Consider the following 21,844-nt stretch of genomic DNA (forward strand, 5'->3'; position numbering starts at 1 on the left):
GAAGCCTCAGCTAGGTCCTTGGCGATCGGAGGGGTGGTGGTGATTGTCGATCGGGGAGGTTGGATTGGGGGAATTTTGGCAATCGCAAGGGGGTGAGGAGGAAGCTTCAGTCGGCGATCGGGAGGAGTGGCTGGAGATCGGGGTTGGAGGAGGCCAAAGGCTTTTTCTTGAGGGGCCTGGAGGGAGTGCTCCTGGCTCACAAGGCCACATACCTTTGGGAGTCAGCAGTTCCCGCCTCCGTTTCACTGCTGAGTTTCACAATACCCAGATTTCAAATCAGGCTGTCGATTGCACTGTAGGAGCCTGATTTAAATATGTTAATAAGCATCTCGCCTCTCCACAGCAGGACACTTGGACGTGCCAGTATCAGTCACCGTAACAATGATGAGGTCGTGTTGTGCACATTTCACAGTTTAACCCCCACCCTCTCCCGCCCGTCATTGGGGTTTAATATCAAGGGTATACATTTACAACCAGCCCCCCACCCCATGAATGTTATTTTTTTTCCTCTTTACATCTCTTTGTGCTCTTGCTGAGGTGAGAAAATGAGGGATCCCTGAATCATCTGGGATTCCGTGTTAATTGCCCATTAATTGAAGAGTGCAGTGTTTCTGCGCTTCCTCCCTTCCTGCGCTCAAGTGCCCAACACCTGCCCATTGCTTCCCCAAATTGTGCAGGCAAGTTGGAGATCCTGGGTGTGAACCTAAATCCATGGTGCACCAACACACTATGACCATCCTGCATCATGTTGTTACCGGAATATAGTATTCAGGACAAGAATTCAAACTTGGCAGAATGAAGCAAAGCTACAACTAAATATTTTAATAATGCATAATCTGTATTTCTATATTACCCCAGTAGTATTGTGCTCCACTCTAATGCTTAAACAATGTATCAATCACCTGCAACTGGAATCAGATCTTAACAATTTAGTTAAAGCTCCCATAGTTATTTATTTGTTTTTAAATCTTTCCTATTCCTACTGTTCTTATCCTAGGTGGTAATTCCTGGCAAAGAAGGAGGTATACCGGTTCTGCCTCTAAATCCTGCCCATGGTACCCAGGCTGACAGTGACAGGATGCCTACCTTTAATCCGGCAGACATAAATCAACACGTGGCAGCAACTCCTTCTAGCAGGTACAGTTAGAATTAACAGTAAGATTGATCAAGGAGGGGCTTGCAGAATTCTGCATAACTGAAATCAAATTTGTAAAGATATGAAAACCTGACTGAAACTGGGCAGCCAAATCCTCTGGCCTGGAAAGGTGTAAAGTACACTGAGTACTAAACCAGGGCAATTTCATTTTAATCAGGCTGCCTCTCGATTTCAAAAAGCAAAAAAGACTTACCTTTGTATAACACCTTTCATAACCTCAGGACTTCCCAAAGTACTTTACAGCCAATTAAGTACTTTTGAATTGTAGTCACTGTCGTAATGTAAGAAACGTGGCAGCCAACTTGTGCAAAGCAAGCTCCCACAAACAGCAATGTGATAATGACCAGATAATCTGTTTTAGTGATGTTGATTGAAGGAAAAATATTGGCCAGGACCCCGGGGCTAACTCCCCTGCTGCACGGAACCGGCAGAGAGCTGCACAGCTTATAGGGAACGTTGGTGCCATGGGATCTTTTACATACACCTGAGAGAGCAGACAGGGCCTCGGTTTAGCGTCTCATCTGAAAGACGGCACCTTCAACAATGCAGCACTCCCACAGTACCAGAGTGTCAGCCTAGATTTTTGTGCTCACATCTCTGGAGTGGGACTTGAACCCACAATCTTCTGATTCTGAGGCGAGAGTGCTACCAACTGAGCCACAGCTGACATTTCAGTTCGCGTACAGGACTCTTCAGCTAAGCCTACCCCCAGATCAATTGCATTTGCACAAAATTTAAGATAATTTGTATCAAGTCAATGTGAAACAGAATAACTGCTTACCACAGTTGTGCACTTAACCTACAGATCTGACATAACAGATTTATTCCACATCTTATATTTTCATTTATAAATGGTCTACCCTGAAAATAATTCTAAATTATTTTACAAGGAATGTTTTGGTGTCACAGCATAAAGCAGCAAAACTGCCTTCAGTGTTTAACTATTTCAACAAATTGAAGAAGTCCATTCTCTCAACGTAACTCCTAGCGCCCGATTTAGAGGCAGCGAGGTTTCCTGATTATCCTTTCAGGTTACGTGCATGGAATGTGTTTACAAATAGTTTTCTCTGAATTGTTAGATGACATCTTGCATTGAATTCTTGGTTCTTTGTTGAGATGGTTACATCTGATTGAGGGTCATAGCACTGTCCTTTCACCTCTGTAACCTGCTCTTGAATCCAGGCCAAATGGGGGCTGAAACTAGTGTCTGTCCTCTCCCTCTGTGCCAAAGGTAAGGGCTTTAAGGAAAATGAACACCTGCAGCCTCAATCTAACTCTGAGTTTAAGTCTTCACTGCAGAACTACCCAGAAATTAGAAATTGGCAGACTTGGTTAGACCAGTGGAAGGCTGATGCTTAATTTAGAACAAGACACTTGTTTGTCAAAGTAGTAAGAGTTTTACCCAAATCCATCTGGTTTGGTTTGGGCAGGAAGTTCATTCACCCAGACTGAAATTTCTCATCTAGATGAGCACAACAAAAAATAATTAAACCATTTACAAACATCTTTGACGTGTCCATCTGATCAGTTTTCCCCCTTTTTGTTTTTTAAAGTGGTGAAGCAGAAATGTTATCAAAGAGCAGTGAGGGGAAGAGCAGATCACCACAGGATGTGCTGGAGACCACCTTTACCAGGAAAGTGGGAGCATTTGTTAACAAACCAGCCAATCAGGTATGACTCCATGCATAGCATGTCCAGTAGAATAGATTTGTCTTCTCTGAGCACCAGATTATGAACATGTTTCCCCAGATTAGGAATCTAATGTGTTTAGATTTTATGTAATAAAGGGCTAAATTACTTAGCTAGAGAATTTATATAAGACATCTTCCTGTGACTTCATTTCAAATTGAAGTTCAATACTCGTGATGTTGTTTGGGTCATTTTCTGCCAATGCTTCGCTCTTTTTACACAAGTACACATTGCCTTGTAATGTGGAAGTTTCACCACACTGAGCCTAGGATCTGTGATGTCTTCGAGTGACTGCCTCTGATGTGTATGTTAGCATACAAACATAATGCTACAGGAAAATACCAGCTGTCATGGTGCAATTTATGCACACCATGGCCCCCAACCCACCCAGCTACGCAATCTTCTGGGAGAGGAAAAAAACACAAGTTCATTTTGGGGAAAGAAATTATGGAAAATTCCTTCTGATCCCTGAAGGTAATCAAGCCAATTCCAGGAGACCACAGTGACTGGAATACATCTCCCCCCCCCCCCCCCCCAGCCAATACCTACCTACCTTCTATATGAGGTTATGATGGCCACATTCAGCATCTCGTTCAGCTCCCTTTTGAATGCTTGCAGTAAAGCTGTATTCACTGCATTTGTTGGCAGCTTCTTTCAGAGGTCAACAACTCTCTGCAAACAGAAGTACCTCCTAACATGTAAACTAGTTCTATGCTTAGGAAACATACTATGTCCCCTGGCTCTCTAACCTATCTAGCTCAAATGGCTCATCCATATGAACCGAGTCTAATCCTTACATTATTTTAAAGACCTCAATCAAATCTCCTCAAAGTCTACACTTTTCTAGAGTCTAAAGCTCCAGTTCTTTAAGCAGATCATGGTAACTGATGGCCCTTAAACTAGGTTATCAATCCAGTGGTCCTCCACTGAAACTTTTCTAGGACTTCTATACTGCCCACCATGTGAGGAGACCATAACTGAACATAGTATTCTAAATGTGACCTGGCCAAGGCCTTGCACAAGGACAGATAATATTTCTTGTTTTTTGTTTAATTGTCCTGGTAATGCATCCTAACACTCTATCTGATTTTGCAATAGCCTCACAGCACTGGTTAGTTCAGAGACTTGTATATAACACACAGGTTCTTCCCCTAAGCATGATATACATATGTTTGGCATTATCCCCTCCCCAAGTGCATTATGCTACATTTATCTGTATTAAGATAACTGTCAAATACAGGCCCATTCCCCTGTCACATCTAGATCGCTCTGCATTCTGTTTTTCTCATCTAAGGTCCACCCGCACACATCTTTATATCATCTGCCAACTTGCTGACAGTTCCCCCGACACCTGAACTCAAATCATTGATGAGAGTCGGTGCTCTTCACCATCTTTAACACCGCTACAACAACAATTACAACTTGTATTTATATAGTGCTTTTAACGTAGTGAAATGTCCCAAGGCACTTCACAGGAGAATTTTCAAACAAAATTTGACACTGAGTCACATAGGACAGGTGAAAGAGGTAGGTTTTAAGAAGCATCTTAAAGGAAGAGAGGCAGAGTGCTTTAGGGAAGGAATTCCTGAGCTTGGTGCCTCGGCAGCTGAAGGCACGGCTGCCAATAGTGGAGCAATTAAAATCAGGGATGTGCAAGAGGCCAGAATTGGAGGATAGTAGAGATTTCAAAGGGTTGTATGGCTGGAGGAAGTGGCAGAGATAGGGAGGGGGAAGGCCATGGAGGGATTTGAAAGCAAGGATGAGAATTTTTAAATCGAGGCATTGCCAGACCAGGAGCCACTGTAGGTCAGCGAGCACCGGGTGACGAGTGAATGGGACTTGGTGCAAGTTAAGATATGGACAGCAGAGTTTTGGATGAGCTCAAGTTTATGGAAGGTGGAAAATGGGAGGCTGACCAGGAGATCATTGGAATAGTCAAGTTTAGAGGTAACAAAGGCATGGTTGAGGGTTTCAGCAGCAGTTGAGCTGAGGCTGGGTTGGATGTGGGCGGTTTTGGTGATGGAGCAGACATGTGGTCGGAAGCTCATCTCGGGGGTCAGGTCGGATGCCACGGTTGCAATCGGTCTAGTTCAGCCTCAGACAGTGGCCAGGGAGAAGGATGGAGTCAGTGGCTAGGGAACGGAGTTTGTGGCTGGGGCCGAAGACAATGGCTTCGGTCTTCCTAAGATTTAGTTGGAGGAGATTTCTGCTCATGCAGTACTGGATGTCAGACAAGCAGCATGACAACTTCGAGACAGTGGATTGGTCGAGGAAGGTGGTGGTGAGGTAGAACTGGGTGTCGTCCGCATACATGTGGAACCTGACGTCGCTGAGGGGCAGGTGTAGATGAGAAATAGGGGGATCAAGGATAGATAGGAACAGGAGTAGGCCATTTAGCCCCTCGAGTCGGTTCCGCCAATCAATGAGATCATGACTGATCTGTGATCTAACTCCATATATCTGCTTTTGCCCAATATCCCTTAATACCTTTGGTTAACAAAAGTCCATCAATCTCAAATTTAAAATTAACAATTGGCCTAGCATCAATTGCCGTTTGCGGAAGAGAGTTCCAAATTTATACCACCACTTGCGTGTAGAAGTGTTTCCTAAATTAACTCCTGAAAATTTTTAGATTATGCCCCCTAGTCCTAGGTACCCCAATCAGCGGAAGTAGTTTCTCTCGTACCCTGTCAGTTCTGCTTAATATCTTGAAAACTTTGATCAAGTCACCCTTAACCTTCTAAATTCCAGCGAATACAACCCTAGTTTGTGTAATCTCTCCTTGTAATTTAACCCTTGGAGTCCAGGTATCATTCTGATAAATCTACACTACACTCCTTCCAAGGCCAATATATCCTTCCTAAGGTGTGATGCCCAGAACTGAACACAGTATTCCAGGTGTGGTCTAACCAGGGCTTTGTATAAATGTAGCATAACTTCTAATCCCTTGTATTCTCATCCTCTAGATATGAAGGCCAGCACTCCATTAGCCTTTTTGATTATTTTCTTTACCTGTCCATGACATTTTAATGATCTATGTCCATGGATCCCCAAATCTCTTTGGACCTCCACTGTTTCTAGCTTTTCACCATTTAGAAAGTACTGTGTTAGATCCTTTTTAGGTTCAAAGTGACCTCACATTTGCTTACATTGAAATCCATTTACTGCAGTTTGGCCTATTTGCTGAATCTATTAATATCTCTTTGTAATTTTATGCTTCCATGTGCACTGCTTACAATGCCACCTATCTTTGTATCATTGGCAAACTTGGATATGTGGTTTTATATCCCATCATCTAAGTCGTTAATAAATACGGTGAATAGTTGAGGCCCCAACAAAGATCCACTCGTCACATCCTGTCAATTAGAGTACCTGCCCATTATCCCTACTCTCTGTCTCCTGCCGCTCAGCCAATTTCCTAACCAAGTCAATAATTTGCCTTTAATTTCATGAGCTTCAACTTTAGCTAACAGTCTCTTATGAGGGACTTTATCAGATGCCTTCTGGAAGTCCATAAAAATAACATCCATAGACATTCCCCTCCCTGTCCACTACTTTAGTCACCTCTTCAAAAAATTCAATCAGGTTCATCAGGAATGACCTTCCCTTTACAAATCCATGCTGCTCTCTCTGATCAGCTGAAAATCTTCGAGGTGTTCAATCACTCTATCCTTAATTATAGACTCTAGCAATTTCCTGACAACAGATGTTTGGCTAACTGGTCTATACCCTGGTTTCCCTCTCTCACCTTTCTTAAATAGCGGAGTGACATGCACAATTTTCCAACCTAAAGGAACAGTTCCCCAATCAAGAGCACTGTGGAAGATTATAGTAAAGGCATCTGCAATGTTCTCACCTACTTCCTTTAAAACCCTGGGATGGAAACCATCTGGTCCTGGGGATTTGTCACTCTTTAGTGCCATTACTTTCTTCTTTATTATTATTTTGCTTACATTAATTTTATTGTGTCCCTGGTACTGGTTTCCTTGGGATGTCAGACATGTTATCCTCTTCCTCTACTGTAAATACTGATGCAATGTAATTATTCAACATGTCCACCATTTCCTTATTTTCATTTACAGTATCACCGTTGCCAGTTTTCAACGGGCCCACATTGCTCCTGACCCTCTTTTTCCTAACAATTGTAAAAAAAAATTGTTGATTTTTGATATCCCTTGCAAGTTTCTTTTCATACTCCTTCTTTGCAGCTCTTACTATCTGTTTTGTCATCTTTTGTTGTTCTTTGTTTCTTTCCCAGTTGCCAGGATCTGTGCTATTTTTTGTATGCTTTTTCTTTTAGTTTTATGCTGTCCCTTACCTCTTTAGTCGCCCATGGCTGTTTTGTTTTTGGCAAGCAGGGCTCTTGCCTCTTAGGTATATAAACTGGTTCTGTATCACATTAAATTCTTTTTTGAACACCTCCCACTGATCTTGTCATTTTACCCATTAACAGATTTGCCCAGTCTCTGTCTCATCTCATTGAAGTCAGCCTTATCTAAATCTAGAATCTTAGTAGCTGTTTTGCATTTCTCCCTTTCAAACATTACATTGAACTCAATCATATTATGATCGCTATTGGATAAATGTTCACGCACCATTGGGCTGTTAACTAAATCTAGCTCATGACTAAATCTACAGGAAACTTTGGTTTATCCAGAGGTTAACTGTCTGGAATGCTTGCGCCACCGGCAAAAATCAGGAGCCGTTTCGTTAGGTTTTTTTTCTTTTCGTTGCTTTTTTTTCACCAGTCAGGCTCTGCAAGGTCTCGCTGTTGCTAAGCTACAGAGATGCTTGCAAGGTACGGCCGACTGTTTAGAAGCTGTTGCTAAGCAACAGGGTTTGTTGCCAGATACGGAGCTCAAAATCTCCGTATGTTTCAACATTAGCGTTGGTTTGTCCAGCAGTTTTGATGGGACGGCAACAGCTCGGTCCCGTCGGTGCCGGATAGCACAAAGTTTCCTGTAATATGGTTTGCCCCCTTGTTGGTGCTAGGACATATTGTTGCAAAAAACTATCCTGAACATACTCAAGAAATTCACAACCGTTCTGACATGAGCTAGTCTGCTTATCCCAATCTATATGAAAGTTAAAATCCCCCATTAAAAGCACTCTGCCTTTGCTAAATGCTTGTCTAATCTCTGCATTTATACATTCTACCACTTCACAGCTGCTACCCAGGGGGCCTATGCACAACTCCCACTAAAGTCTTGCTCCTTTCCTATTTCTTAATTCTACCCATAAAGTCTCCACTGCCTGCTTACCTCTCGTTATATCCTCTCTTATCATTGAAGTGATTTCATCCTTAATTATAAGGCTACTCCTCCTCCTCTGCCATTTTCCTTATCCTTCCTGTAGACCTTGTAACCTGGTATATTTAGTTCCCAGTCCTGACCTTCTTGCAGCCATGTCTCAGTAATGGCTACCATGCCATACCCTCCATGTTGAATTTGTGCCTTCAGTTAGTTCCTTATACTCGTTGCGTTTGTGTAAAGTACGCTTATTTGGGCCACACACCCTAACCTGTGCTTCTGCTCTAATGTTTTACACACACATTACTTGCTTCTCTCTCATACTTAAATTACTTTACTCCTTTTAGTTTTCCCTTTAAAGCACAATTTCTGACTATCACTCTACTCTCTTCCCTTTTGTTTGTTTTAGAACTATTATTTATGCTACCTTTTCCATCTGTCCCCTTAATTATTGAATCCCCTACAACTGCCACATTATGGTTCCCCTCCTCATCCTCCTGCCCCCTCTTTCCCCCCCCCCCCCCCCCCCCAACCTTTGGACAGCCTCCTGCTCCAAGGTGGCATGTTCTGTATTCTGGCTGTCTTTCTGATGGTCTTTATCCTTATCCTCGCAAGTAGCAAGTGCATTGAGCCTGTTGGATAGGATCAGTTTCTGCAGATCCTTGTTCACTATCTCACCTGGGTTCTCGTTACTCTGTACACTATCAGTCACGCCAACCCCATTCTGATCCTGTACCTCTCTACGAGGTGTGACCGAGGTCTGGAGCAAACTGTCCAGATACTGCTCCCGCTCTCGTGTTGGAGTGTCTCCAACTAGGACTCCAGCTCAATGACTCTGAACCGGAGAGATTTGAGACAGAGACATCTACTGCAGACATGTTCGCCGGGACAGTCTCGCTGTCCACAAACACACTCATACTGCAGTCCAGACACACAACCTGCTCTGCCATATCTTAGTCTATATTATTTATATCTAGTTTTTAGTCTGTTGTAATTTTTTTGTTTTTACACACTAACTTGAACTAAGCACTAATACACTGGACAAAATTTTAAATGCTTTAAATGGACAGACAATAATGGAACTGGGGAGGGCAGTCCCACCCAGCTGGGTGACTGAGGAGAGGCATTAGAGGAGGATGGTGTGGCTCAACCATGTCAAAGGCTGCAGACAGGTCGAGAAGGATGAGGAGGGATAGTTTACCATGGTCACAGTCACATAGAATGTAATTTGTGACTTTGATAAGGGCCATTTCAATGCTGTCGCACTGGTGACTGGTCCCCAGGCAGAAACTGTACCTTCTGTCTACGAGAACGTAATTAATTCTTTATCCAACCCAAAATCTGCCCACTAACTCTACAGGACTCGACCTTATTTAGTAACCTTTCGTGTGGCACCTTATCAGTGGCTTTTTGAAAATCAAGATACACAGTATCGACCGGGCCACCAACTTAGTAACTTCCTCAAAAAAATCAACCAGGTTGGAGAGACATTGCCTTCTCTTCTAGAAGCCACATTGAGAGTCTCTATTATCCTTTTCTCTGTCAAGGTGGTTGTACAGTGTATCTCTTATGATCCCTTCTAGAAACTTGCCTATAACTGAAGTTAAACTAATGGGCCTGTAATTTCCTGGTTCTGATTTGTTGCCCTTTTTAAATATTAGGTCCACATGAGCTGTTAAATATATGAACAAAGGACTTGCAAAGCACAGTCCCCATTTCTTTTGAGCACCCTCCGATGACATCAGGCTCAGCAGCCCAATCTCTGTTGAGATCATTTTTCTAGCCAGGACTCTTGTCAGTCCACTTCAATGCTTTCAACTTCAACATCAACCCTACGATACATTATTGGTAACTCAGCATCAACTTTGTAGTGAAATTATACAGAAAGTAGCTGTTGAAAGTCTCTGCCATATCCTGGAAGCTCACTGGAATCTTATCTGAGGAATCCTTCAATGGCCCATACAGTACTTAATGGACCTCCTGACTCTTAAAGCAAAAATAACCTGGTATTATGACTGCAGCTCCAATGTCCTTTTGTCTGCTCTGATAGCAGCTTTCACTTCCTATAGATTTGTTTTGATTCCGTAGTATCCTTAATGAAGCTGCTTATCTGTTCGGATTGACTGATCGCAGTAAAGAAAGAAAGAAAAAAGAGAGACTTGCATTTATATAGCGCCTTTCATGACCACCGGACGTCTCAAAGCGCTTTACGGCCAATGAAGTACTTTTGGAGTGTAGTCACTGTTGTAATGTAGGAAACGTGGCAGCCAATTTGCGCACAGCAAGCTCCCACAAACAGCAATGTGATGATGACCAGATAATCTGCTTTATTGTTACGTTGATTGAGGGATTGATTGGCCAGGTCACCGGGAATAACTCCCCTACTCCTCTTCGAAATAGTGCCATGGGATCTTTTACATCTACCTGAGAGAGCAGGCTGGGCCTCGGTTTAATGTCTCATCCGAAAGACAGCACCTCCGACAGTGCAGCACTCGCTCAGCACTGCACTGGAGTGTCAGCCTAGCTTTGTGCTCAAGTCCCTGGAGTTGGACTTGAACCCACAACCTTCTCCGAGGCAAGAGTGCTACCCACTGAGCCACTGGCTGACATACAAGGGAAATGGCATTTATAGGCATTGTACACTAGTGTAACAAATTACTGCTTCACCATGTTGGCGCAGACCTTTGTTGGGTAACTTATCTCCGTCGTGCAGCCCAGTTAACATTTGAAATTGATAAAAATGTAATCTATAATAGTTCATTTTTTAAAAACCTTGGTTATTTTTGTTACTTCCCACTATTAAATGACCATATCTGTTCTTGTAACAAACCCCATTATGTATCCTATTTAATGCAGGTCACTGCTGCTAGTATGGATTTACCATTTGCTGTATTTGCACCAAAAATTGTTGAACCTGAAGACACAGACGTCATGGTGAGTCTGCCTGGGAAAGTTAATGGGCTAATCTTCAGAAACTTGAAGGAATTTAAAGCTGCTTTCGAGCATCTTTAGTGTGCACTGTGTAATTTTTTTATACAGTGGAAAAATACCACCTAGAAAATGATACCAGTTAATTAGCGTAGTTATTGTCTGGTCATACCAGTGAGCAAAGGCTTCAATTCAGGTTCTTGGGAATGTGATTACCTCCCAGGTCTCTAACATAAGGAACTATATATTATTAATCTCTATTAAAGTGGAGAGCCGCAACCCACTAGGCTTTAAAATCCTCCTTTTATCTTACAAATGAATGTATCATCCTATCTAAATTATGATTAATCTTTTCTGATGCTCTTGCTCCAATTCTTCTTTATATTCTGAAATATATAGAAACGCTTCAAGTTCAACAGAACAAGCATTGCTTCCTCTGCAGCTGCCTTGAGCTGGTGATGTTATCGAGACTTGTCTTACCGCCATGTTTTACTACCCACAATTTTGAGCTTCGATTTAAATGTGAAAAATGTTTCCAGTATGCTAATTTGTTACTGTAAGGGTGTACAGGCATGCTGTTTGGAGATATGTTGAGAGTAGTCTGTAGTTTCCCCTACCTCTGCTGTGAACTACCTCGAAGACCTAGCATAAAATCTAGAATTCACCATGTGACAAATTATACCCACGCATCTATGTGTTGTCACTCAATGATGCAGTATTTTAGTGTCCCATTTGGCTGCCAGCCAGATTCTTTGTTTGTTAAACAGTTTCCCTAAGTGCTACAGGTTAGCTGCCCATTATATCTGAATTGAAGGCATCTTTCTGTTTTATTAACACAGGTAAATCCACCCGAATCCCCAACCGCAGAATCGCCCCTGCATGCCAGTCTTCACTCAGACCAGTCTAGTGGGAGCAGTGGCCTCACACAGGATGAATTTGTTATGGTGGAACTCGTAAGTCATTTACTTTTGGCATTTTAGGGAACTGTTGGTAATAATTTAGATGATGTAGCAAGCAACATTGTCTTAAGTTGTAAAATTATATGAACTTTTCTACAGTTGTTAGATTTTGAGCCCTCCGATCATAAAATTATACAGCACAGGAGGCCATTCTGCCCATCGTGCCTTAACCAATAAAAAATTATTTTTATTTTAATGTTTGTGATTCTGTATTTTTTCTCGCTGATTCCACGCCATCTGTGGAGAAGGCAGTAAACTGACAGACAAAGAATTGACTGTTCTTCCAATGGTTTATCCAGTGTGTAGCTAAACCATACAGGCCATGAAGATCCCAGGTTTGATTCCCTGGTCTGTACTAAGTTAGCAGATCTCGAGTGGGGTTGTGGTAGGGGCACTTCAATCTGCCTCTGTGTTGGGGAGAGGAAAAGAGCTGTGGTTCCTGCTTCTGATCACTATCCAGCACCCCACCTAGAAGTGTGTAACCATGACAGTCGAGTGAGAACCATATTCGGTTCAGTTGTGATTCCCTGTCAGGTTGAATAGATGACGGGTGAATGATCGCCACTTGGATATGATATTGGAGAGCACCCTATATCCATGGAGCCATACCCTAGCAAGGAATCAATGTCTTGAGGTAAAGAGGCAAGTGGGAAAGTGAATTAAAAGAAATGGGGAAGTGGGAAGATATTGACTCTGGCCCTGTGGCTATTTGATCATTACTATACATAGAAAAGTTGATCAGATAGTCTTGTTTTTTTGATGGCATGTTGTGTCCATCTGTTCTATGAACTTTTGAGTAAATTTTTCAATACCCACCACCACCCCGGAGAATGTTCATTCATCAGTCGCTAACTTTCCCTGATAGCACAACTAAGATTGGAACTTGCCGTCTTAAGGGGAATTACAAGATAATATCCGATCACACCACAACACTCCTTGATGCAGTATATTGCAAGTACCTACTTGGGCTACACAGATTTTTAATACCTCTGGTAACTTGCTCCTGAGATGGTCCTAAATCCTTGAGCATTCTGATCAGATTGAGAAATGTAAAAGAGATTAAGAACACAAGAAAGCATGAGCTGTTCAACATAACACACCTGCTCTTTCCACAGACCTTGTAAATCCAGCCTGTATGGACTAGACCCCTAGTTAATCTTCTGACGGAAAGTTTTGCATAAATATTCCCTGAATCCCGTAAGGTGCCGGGATCGAGCAGTACTCCATCACCACAATGCAGCTGTTGCTGGCCTCCACAGCCTATAACTTTATAGCATTCCTCAGATTTAAAAAAACATGAAAGAAAGGTGGGCACAGAGAATAAATGGGTGTAGAAAATTGGGAGGGCGAAAGCACAGTCAAAGAGGAGTTTTTTTAGAAAGCTTTTGAAAGCGTTACAGGGAGGTGGCAAAACAGAAGGATTTAGCAAGAGTTCCAGAGGATAGAAAATTAGTGACCCAAAGAACAGCAACTGATAATGGAGCAGAGGAAATGGGGAACAAGGAGTATTCTGGTGTTGGGAGAAGACAATATATGTGGGGCTGCTGGAGGAGACCAATGAAATAGATTGGGACGAGGCTATGGAGCTGGAGGGGTTGTAAGTAAGGACAAGGATATTAAAGTTAATTTGCTGGAGAACATGGAGCCAGTGGAGCTTGGCAAGAATTGGAATGATGGGAATGTGGGACTACGGGCAGGAGAAGAGATGGAACTTTGTGGATGTAACGTTGCCACTGATGGCACTGGAGAAGTCGAGCCACATGTTGATAAAGGCAGGAGTTGGGTTTTTGGTGACAAAGCTAGGGGCATACCGGGCACTGGTTCCCAGGTGAATGAAAGCTGTGTCAGCAGCAAATCAGACACGGGGAAGAGAGCGCCGCTCTGGGTTGAACAGAATACTAAGATTCTGCACCTCTTAAGTGTAGCCTGAGGAGGTTGATGCAGATTAGGCTAAAGGCATCAAGCCCCTAGCAGCACAGGAACCATAGTGTCCCATGGTGTCTTTGATCATCTTAGTCAATAACTATCCTAATTCCCAGCAAAATATTTATCAACTTCTTTCTCGAGGAGTTTGATGCAGAATCAACTGATTTTGCTTGGAGCCTGTTTCACATCTCCACTGCTCAGAGGGAGGGGGTGGTGGGGTGGGTACGTACTCACAGGCAGAGGCCCATGTATCCCACGGGCACATGCCGTACGTACAGAACTCCCATAAGTATGAATGGGGATCACTTAAAAAATACACGAACACATGAAATAAATAAAATAAAAATTACATTTAAAATTAATTTAAAAATTGTGTTTTAATGGGGCTAAAAATAAACTTACCTTATTGGACAGGGTTTTTAATGTATAAATGAGTGGTAACATTTTATTTTTCTATTTTTTTAAACTCTTATGCTGGTAAAAGTACCAGGCGCAAGAATTTCACAGGCATCCAGCGGGCGGAAGTTGGGCAAATAGCGCGCAACTCTCCACCCGCAGAGGCCCTTCTCCCGGGGATGCGGAGGATCTGTCAAGAAGATTCTTAACAGATCACAAGTTCTGGGTTTTAGCGCATGCGCTTCGCATGCCCAAACCTGGAATTTGCGCGGTCCCTACGGGCACGTACACACCTTGTACTCACCTGTAGGGGTCGCAAAATGTGGCCCCATATCGTTTGGAGCCCAAAACTACAGACAATACTGTAAAGGTTTATATAGATTCACTTTTACATCTCAACTTTATACTCTATACCTCTCGCCATAAAAACTTATTCACTTGAGATGCTGCTTTTAATGTCTTGTGAACCTGAACTCCCAAATTTCTACTCTACCACAGCACCCAGCTTTTCTCCATTGAAACTATTATCATTATTGCTTTTATTTTTTAACCAGTGTCACATTTATTGACATTGGATTCCATCTGCCCATTCCACCATATTATCAATATCCTCCTTTAGTCCTCAGAATTATTGAGTATGCCTCCTATTTTAGTATTGCCTGCAATTTGGATACTCCTCCCTCTAGTCCTCTATCCAAAACCTTTGGCAGTTCTTTTGGATTGAGTCTCTGATGACACATTACATGGACAAATGTCCCAATGGAGTCTTTCTTGGCTGCTGCACATAGAATAGGTAGTGCAGAGCAGAGAAGTAAAAACCCAAAGGAAGCTGCCTGGTTATATTTTTGTTGCTTCTTTGAAGCCCAGACAGGGACCTTTGAAGATCAAATAGATTCTTCACACTGGTCAGGCAATCAAATTGCTAACGATGTTAAACATGAACTCTCTCCGTTCTGAAATATCTCTGAAGGGATAAGAATTTACTCGTTTCACAGTCTGAAGGTTCGCATGCATTAATATCTCAAAACATCAAATAATCTTATAACACAGTTAACTCCTGATCGATGGCAACATCATCAAAGCAGAGAACCAGCTAGGCCAGATAGCCTCATCGGAAAGTAGATATTTCTAGACAGTTTTCTGTATTAGCTACCTCAGGGAAGTAAGACAGAGAAACACTGCACCCAGACTCTAGCTAACTAAGATCAGTTTTTATACACATTACTCTTTACATGTAAGGTCATATTAAAAATTATGTTACACAAATGTTCCTGTTTTGAATATTTTGAGATGCATTCCCATCACAGAACTCTTCATCAGAACTGCTGTGATGACAGAGTACAACTTGTACGTTAATTTATCTGTCCATCAAAAGCTTATTGACCTGCTGTGTATTTCCAATAATTTCTCATTTAACACCCACGTCTGCTGGTGCTGCATTCACAGACCAAGTAGCCAGTTTACGCCCATGTCCTTTTTATGTTTATCAAGCTGAGGGTAACAAATTTCTCTTGATCTATGGTTTAGAAGCCTGCCTTTTCCAAGGATGATTTTCTACCCATGGACCTGGGCACCTTTTATCGGGAATTTCAGAACCCTCCTCAGTTGAGCAGCCTCTCCATAGACATCAGTGCCCAGTCAATGGCTGAGGATCTGGTAAGAAAATACTTATGGACTTTCATTAAAATATGAATATATAAATCATTTGAATTTATAATGCAAAAGCCTAATAATAGGACGGAAACCATAGCACTTCCTGAGATTGGCCTGCTGTCATTTTGATGGCTGCAGTTTGAGCCATTGATGCAAGTGTTCACCTGCTTCTTTAACTTCTCATTATTCTAATTTTGCTTTCTATTTCCTCCTTTGCACAGCTCCCTTAAGCTAGGGCAACATCATTGTTTAAGCAGTGGAGTGCACCATGGTGCCACTTTGGAGGAGATACATTTGTAGCAGGTCACATGATCTCTCTGCCTCTTTCTTCCTTTCCCCTCCCCCTACACAAACAAAGTTAATTGGCTTACCATCATGAGGCACATTTTTGAATCACCAAGTCGAACATGTCCGTTTAGTGTGGACTGGTAGATTCGAGTGACTGGCAGGCCTGGATCTTGACCCTAAGAAGCAGGTGATCACCCTACCTGATGTGCTGAGCTGCCCCACTCGGGGACTAAATGTAATAGCCTGTCTGGACTGATGAACTCCATTCAGTCAGGTGACTAAAGAAAAAACCTAACCGAGCTGGGGCAGGGAGCAGGACCATTGCTGAAAGCGGATGCATTTTAACAGGATCTCTGAAAGGAAAAAAATAGCCTCTTGCGCTGTGTGTGTGCTTATTGATGGGGATAGGATCAACTGACACCCTCCTTTCCCCCTCTCCCTACCAACCATATAGTTTGTTGACACTCATGTCTGGGTTAGCACACGAGGATTGGCCATTTGAGTGTGATGTCAGATGTCTCCTGGTGCTTGTGAAACTGCATCTAAATATGAGTCACGCCTTCAGGAGAGGAGCATTAAAGAGAGTGAATCAGATGGGTGGAGAAAAGGGACTATGTATAGAATTCTTAAATTGTGGCTATTTTAAGGTACATTTTCCAGAAGGAACCTAAGAGGAAGTACTTCAGCATGTACGGTGATAGTTATGAGAGTTATTTCCTCCTTTTTAATGTAGAAAGCCAAATTTAAAAATACATTGTCAGGACTATCTGGTCATGAACAGACTTTGAGGAGGTGATGTATTGTGGATGGGGGAATGCCGTGGATGTGCAAATTTAATTCAAAATTGATTAGAAGATGAGAAACAGAAAATAGCAGTTTACGGCAGAATGGGTGGAAGTGGGTAGTGGTTTCCCACAGCGTCTGCTCTGGGACTGCTTCTGTTCACTCTGTACTTCATTGATTAGCATGTAGGACTAGAGGGGGTGATGTCTAAAGTTCCACATGATACCAATATAGGAGGCATCGTAAATAATTCTGAGGACCAAAGGAAGCTGCAAGGGAATAGTGATAAGATGGTGAAATAGGCAAAAAAAAGTGGCAGATGGAATCTAATGTCATTAAGTGTGAGATAGTACATTTTGCATAAAAGTAATAATTATGCTTTGACGTGGGGAAGGCTGGGTGAGCAGAGGGATTTCGGAGTTCAAATTTGCAATACGTGAAAAGCAGCTGCTCAAGTCGATAAGGCTATAAAAGAGGTGTAGAATATAAAAGTCAAGATGTAATTGTGAATCTATATAAAACCTTGGTAAGACCATAGTTGCAGAACAGACACCATGTCAACATTTAAGAATAGGTTAGATAGATGGGTAAGGGAAAGGGGATAAAGAGATATGGGGACAGGGCAGGTACATGGGATTAGTGTTGGTTGAGGAGTTTTGATCAACACATTGGGAGAACTCCCTGCTCTTCAAAAGTGCCATGAGATTTTTAGCATCCACCTGAATCACAGGAACAGGCAGATGGGGTCTTAGTTTAACAACTCATCTGAAGAACAGCGATTCCAACACTGCAGCACTCCCTCAATGCATCTCTGGAATATCAGCCGAGATTATGTGTTCAAATCGAGGTCTGCCGCTTGATCCTACATCTTCTGACTGAGTTGAGAATTCTACCGATTGAACAACATGTAGGAATGTAAGCCAACAATATTTCACTATTCTTTCATAAAGAATGAAGAGGAGTTTTTCTTTCATTTTTATCTTTGTCCCAGGATTCCTTGCCTGAGAAGCTAGCAATCTATGAGAAGAATATGGAAGAATTTGATGCCTTTGTAGACACTCTGCAGTAACCATCGACAGTATCTGATCCTGCTTCAGGAACTATTCCTGCAACAAGTACCGAGGTTGAAAGTTGTTTTTCTTCTGCTATAAATAAAATGTATATATTTTTAGAAGTACAGAATCCCCTTATTTCTATAGATGTTCTATCTGCAATCTGTAAGTACATTTTATGGTTGTACTCACTGATTTGCTGCTGTAATTGAAAAGTGAGACTCTACTTTAACTTACTGTACACACCGTGTAAATATCTTGTAAAGCCAAACAATATTTAATCACTGTATTTCTTTATATTGAACTGGGAAGTTTTGTGTTTCTTGCAAGCCTGGTTATATTCAAAGGATGGTTTTTAATTTAAGGTACAGCATGTTTGTTTCCGACCCTGTAATTTGTAGCTTGTCATCTCACTCTAGAAAAATAAAAGATAAGAACCAGCTGGACCAGTGCCTGCTTAGTCCTCTTGGTGATAAAGGTGTAAAAGTACTTCCTGTTTAGAATCGAAAATGTCAACGAGCTTTTCCCTGTTGCTGTGCTGATATAAAACAAAAATCAAAAATGAAATAGTAGCATTTATTTTGCGCCTTGTCGTATCATCGAAATGTCATGACAATATGTATTTCTCACCGTGAGATATAAATTGGGAATTCCCAAGTGATTCAGATTCCGAGCTGGTAAATATTATGGATGACTGCCTCATGACTCAATGTGTCCAAAAAGCCACATCTTGATTTGGTAATCATCATTTACCCTGATAACATAGGGAATCAAAGTCATGGCACCCTTGGAAGATAGCAGCCACAGAACGATCATGTGATCTGGGATTTGGAAATAACTGGGACCAGGAGTCATTTAATAAGGCTGACTTCAATGAGGAGAGGTTGAGCAAATTGACCAAAGGGATTTATTTGTTCAACTCTTCAGTAGAGGACAATGGAAACACCTTTATGGCTCAGTAGAGATTGCTCGTCAGCACTCATAAAGGTAGACTGTTAAGCCTCTTTATAGAAGTGACCAAAACAGAGGCAAGGGGAGAACAGCAGGTAAATGTCACAAGTAAATAGGCTAGCTATAAGAACAGGCAACCAATAGATTCAGTGATTCCCTCTCTTTCTCCCCTCCCCCTTTTTGTTTTGGTTGATCTTACAAAAGTTTTCAGTTCTACCAAAATTCTCTACCCAAACTGTTAACCTGTGGTTTTTTTCAGATGGTGAATGGACTGCTGATTTCAGATTTTTAGCATTTGTACTTTAAAATTTTAATCTTTATTATCTCTATAACCTCCTACAACCCCCTGAGAACTCTGTATTCCTCCAACTCTGTCCTCTTGTGCACCCCCCTCCTTTTGCACCATCATTGTCAGCTGCCTCACCTCTATGCAGTGGAATTTCCTCCCTAAACCTCTCCACCTCCCTTTCATTCTTTAATACCCTCCATAAAACCCATCTCTGGAGTGCGCTGTCTGAAATGGTGGTGGAAGCAAATTCAATAGTAGCTTTCAAAAGGAAATTAGATACATACTTGAAAAGTTTAAAAAATTGCTCAACTATGGGGATAGAGCAGGGGAGTAGGACTTATTGGATAGCTCTTTCAAAGAGCCGACTCAGCCACAATGGGCCAAATGGCCTGCATCTTTTCTTTGATCAAGCTTTTAGTCAGTCCTTGTAATATCTTATTCTTTGCCTCATTGTCTATTTTTGTCTGATTATGCTTCTGTAATGCGCCTTGGGATTTTTTCAATGTTAACGATGCGATCTAAACGCAAGTTGTTATTACTAGACAAAAGTAAATTGAAAGAAAAATCACCACAATATGCGTAATACCCAATAATGTCACTAGATGGCATCAAAGCCTTTGTGTATGAGCACTGTATAATAGTGCATACAGATTGGGTTCTCAGCAGGCATAGTGAAAACATGCCCAGCTCCTTGTGCTGCTATATTAAAATTTAAGTGAGTTAAGCAAAAGAGATATGATCTTGTGCGATTGATCCAAAAGCAGAAAAATGTGCATTTCAATCAATAAAGAAATGCTTCCATCCACAGGAGAAATGCAGTGGTAATATCCATCTCTCCGGTGTATCTTATTAATTTACTTATATAACAGAGTGACTAGTGCACGAAGGCCAAGGGCAGCAGGTGAATGGGAACGCCATCATCTCCAAGTTCTCGTCTTAGTCATATTTGTCATGTACCTCTGTAATATCGCCTGACTTTCCCGCCCCACCCCCCCTTCCTCAGTTTATCAGCTGCTGAAACCCTCAGCCATGCCTTTGTTACCTCTAGACTTGACTATTCCAACGCACTCCTGGCTGGCCTCCCACGTTCCACCCTCCATAAACTTGAGGTCATCCAAAACTCAGCTGCCCGTATCCTAACTCGCACCAAGTTCCGTTCACCCATCAGCCCTGTGCTCGCTGACCTACACTGGCTCCTGGTTAAGCAATGCCTCAATTTTAAAATTCTCATCCTTGTTTTCAAATCCCTCCATGGCCTCGCCCCTCCCTATCTCTGTAACCTCCTCCAGCCCCACAGCCCCCCCCGAAATATCTGCACTCCTCTAATTCTGCCCTCTTGAGCATCTCCAATTTTAATCGTTCAACTATTGGTGACTGTGCCTTCAGCTACTGAGGCCCTAAGCACTGGAATTCTGTCCCTAAATCTCTCCGCCTCTCTACCTTTTTTTCCGCCTTCAAGACACTCTTTAAAACCTACCTCTTTGACCAAGCTTTTGGTCATCTGCCTTAATATCTCCTTATATGGCCCGGTGTTGAATTCTGTTTTGTAATGCTGCTGTGAAGCGCCCTGGGGCGTTTTATTACCTTAAAGGCACTATATAAATACAAGTTGTTGTTAGTCATACCCCAGCCTGACTTGGACATATATCGCCGATCAATATCCTGGAGCTCCTAACAGCACTAGCAGCACCTTGACTGCACAGACTCCAGCGGTTCAAGAAGGCTCACCAGCACCTTCTCAAGGGTAGCAAGTGCCAGGCTTGCCCGCAATGTGCACATCCCTAGAATGAATTTTTAAAAATTATTTCAATAGGCAGTTGCCTTGAATCACTCGTTCTCAGTGTGACAAAGTCAGAGCCACTGAACAAGATATTGTAGCTCTAGTTGGCGAATTCCCTCTCCTCCCCATTCATACTGCATTAACAGGAAGGGAAAAAAACAGCTGGAGGGAAACGAAATCCTGCTACCAGCCTACCTGTCTCCTCCCTCCTATAACGTCTGTAAATTCAGCAGGAATTTTTTCACGTTTCAATTGTTCCTCTTCCCACTCTTCAAATTCAAGTGCAATTGCCTACTACAGCCAGGTGGATGCAGTTGTCGTACAGGAAACTTTTTTATCCGTCACGGACGGGACCGACGTGGTGCCGGTTCATCAAAAATTCCGGATAACCGAAAGCTATAATAAAAGATACGGAGAGCTGACAGCTCCGTATAAAGCAACAAACCCTGTTGCTTAGCAACAAGTGCAAAACAATGGCCACAAGTTCCAAGCGTCTCTGTAGCTTAGCAACAGCTGCAGCCATACCCTTGCACAGCAACAGATGGAGGAACGCAAGTACAATATGAAGTAAAACCTACTCCTGAATTTTGCCGGTTAACCGAGATTTCTGGTTATTTAGGTGCCGGTAAATCGAAAGTTTCCTGTACTTTAATTTTTTTAAGCCTTTTTTGTGACCACGAGGGGGAGCAAATGTGAAGTACTGTACTGGTGTTGGAACCGCTTCAGTTGCCACCAGGAAGAAGTC

At 42.3% G+C, this 21,844-nt stretch overlaps 1 protein-coding gene across 7 annotated transcripts in view; it reads left to right on the top strand.

Moving 5' to 3' along the window:
- atg13 (ATG13 autophagy related 13 homolog (S. cerevisiae)) overlaps positions 1-18,646 on the top strand; it is a 108,411-nt gene extending 89,765 nt beyond the window's left edge. For 5 of the 7 annotated variants that reach the window (XM_086007609.1, XM_086007611.1, XM_086007612.1 and 2 more), the window contains 6 exons: positions 998-1,137; positions 2,710-2,827; positions 10,951-11,028; positions 11,862-11,975; positions 15,831-15,959; positions 18,019-18,646. In XM_086007609.1, the coding sequence (XP_085863735.1) occupies positions 998-1,137; positions 2,710-2,827; positions 10,951-11,028; positions 11,862-11,975; positions 15,831-15,959; positions 18,019-18,096 (657 nt within the window). In that variant the 3' untranslated portion in view covers positions 18,097-18,646. The remainder of the gene's footprint in view (positions 1-997; positions 1,138-2,709; positions 2,828-10,950; positions 11,029-11,861; positions 11,976-15,830; positions 15,960-18,018) is intronic. The other 2 variants (XM_086007614.1, XM_086007615.1) reach the window with 1 other exon arrangement.
- Positions 18,647-21,844: the final 3,198 nt, after the last annotated feature.

This window comes from Somniosus microcephalus, chromosome 15 (assembly GCF_052327205.1).
Source record: "Somniosus microcephalus isolate GS21.2 chromosome 15, FLI_Smic_1.0, whole genome shotgun sequence".
In the NCBI taxonomy this organism is placed as follows: Eukaryota; Metazoa; Chordata; class Chondrichthyes; order Squaliformes; family Somniosidae; genus Somniosus; species Somniosus microcephalus.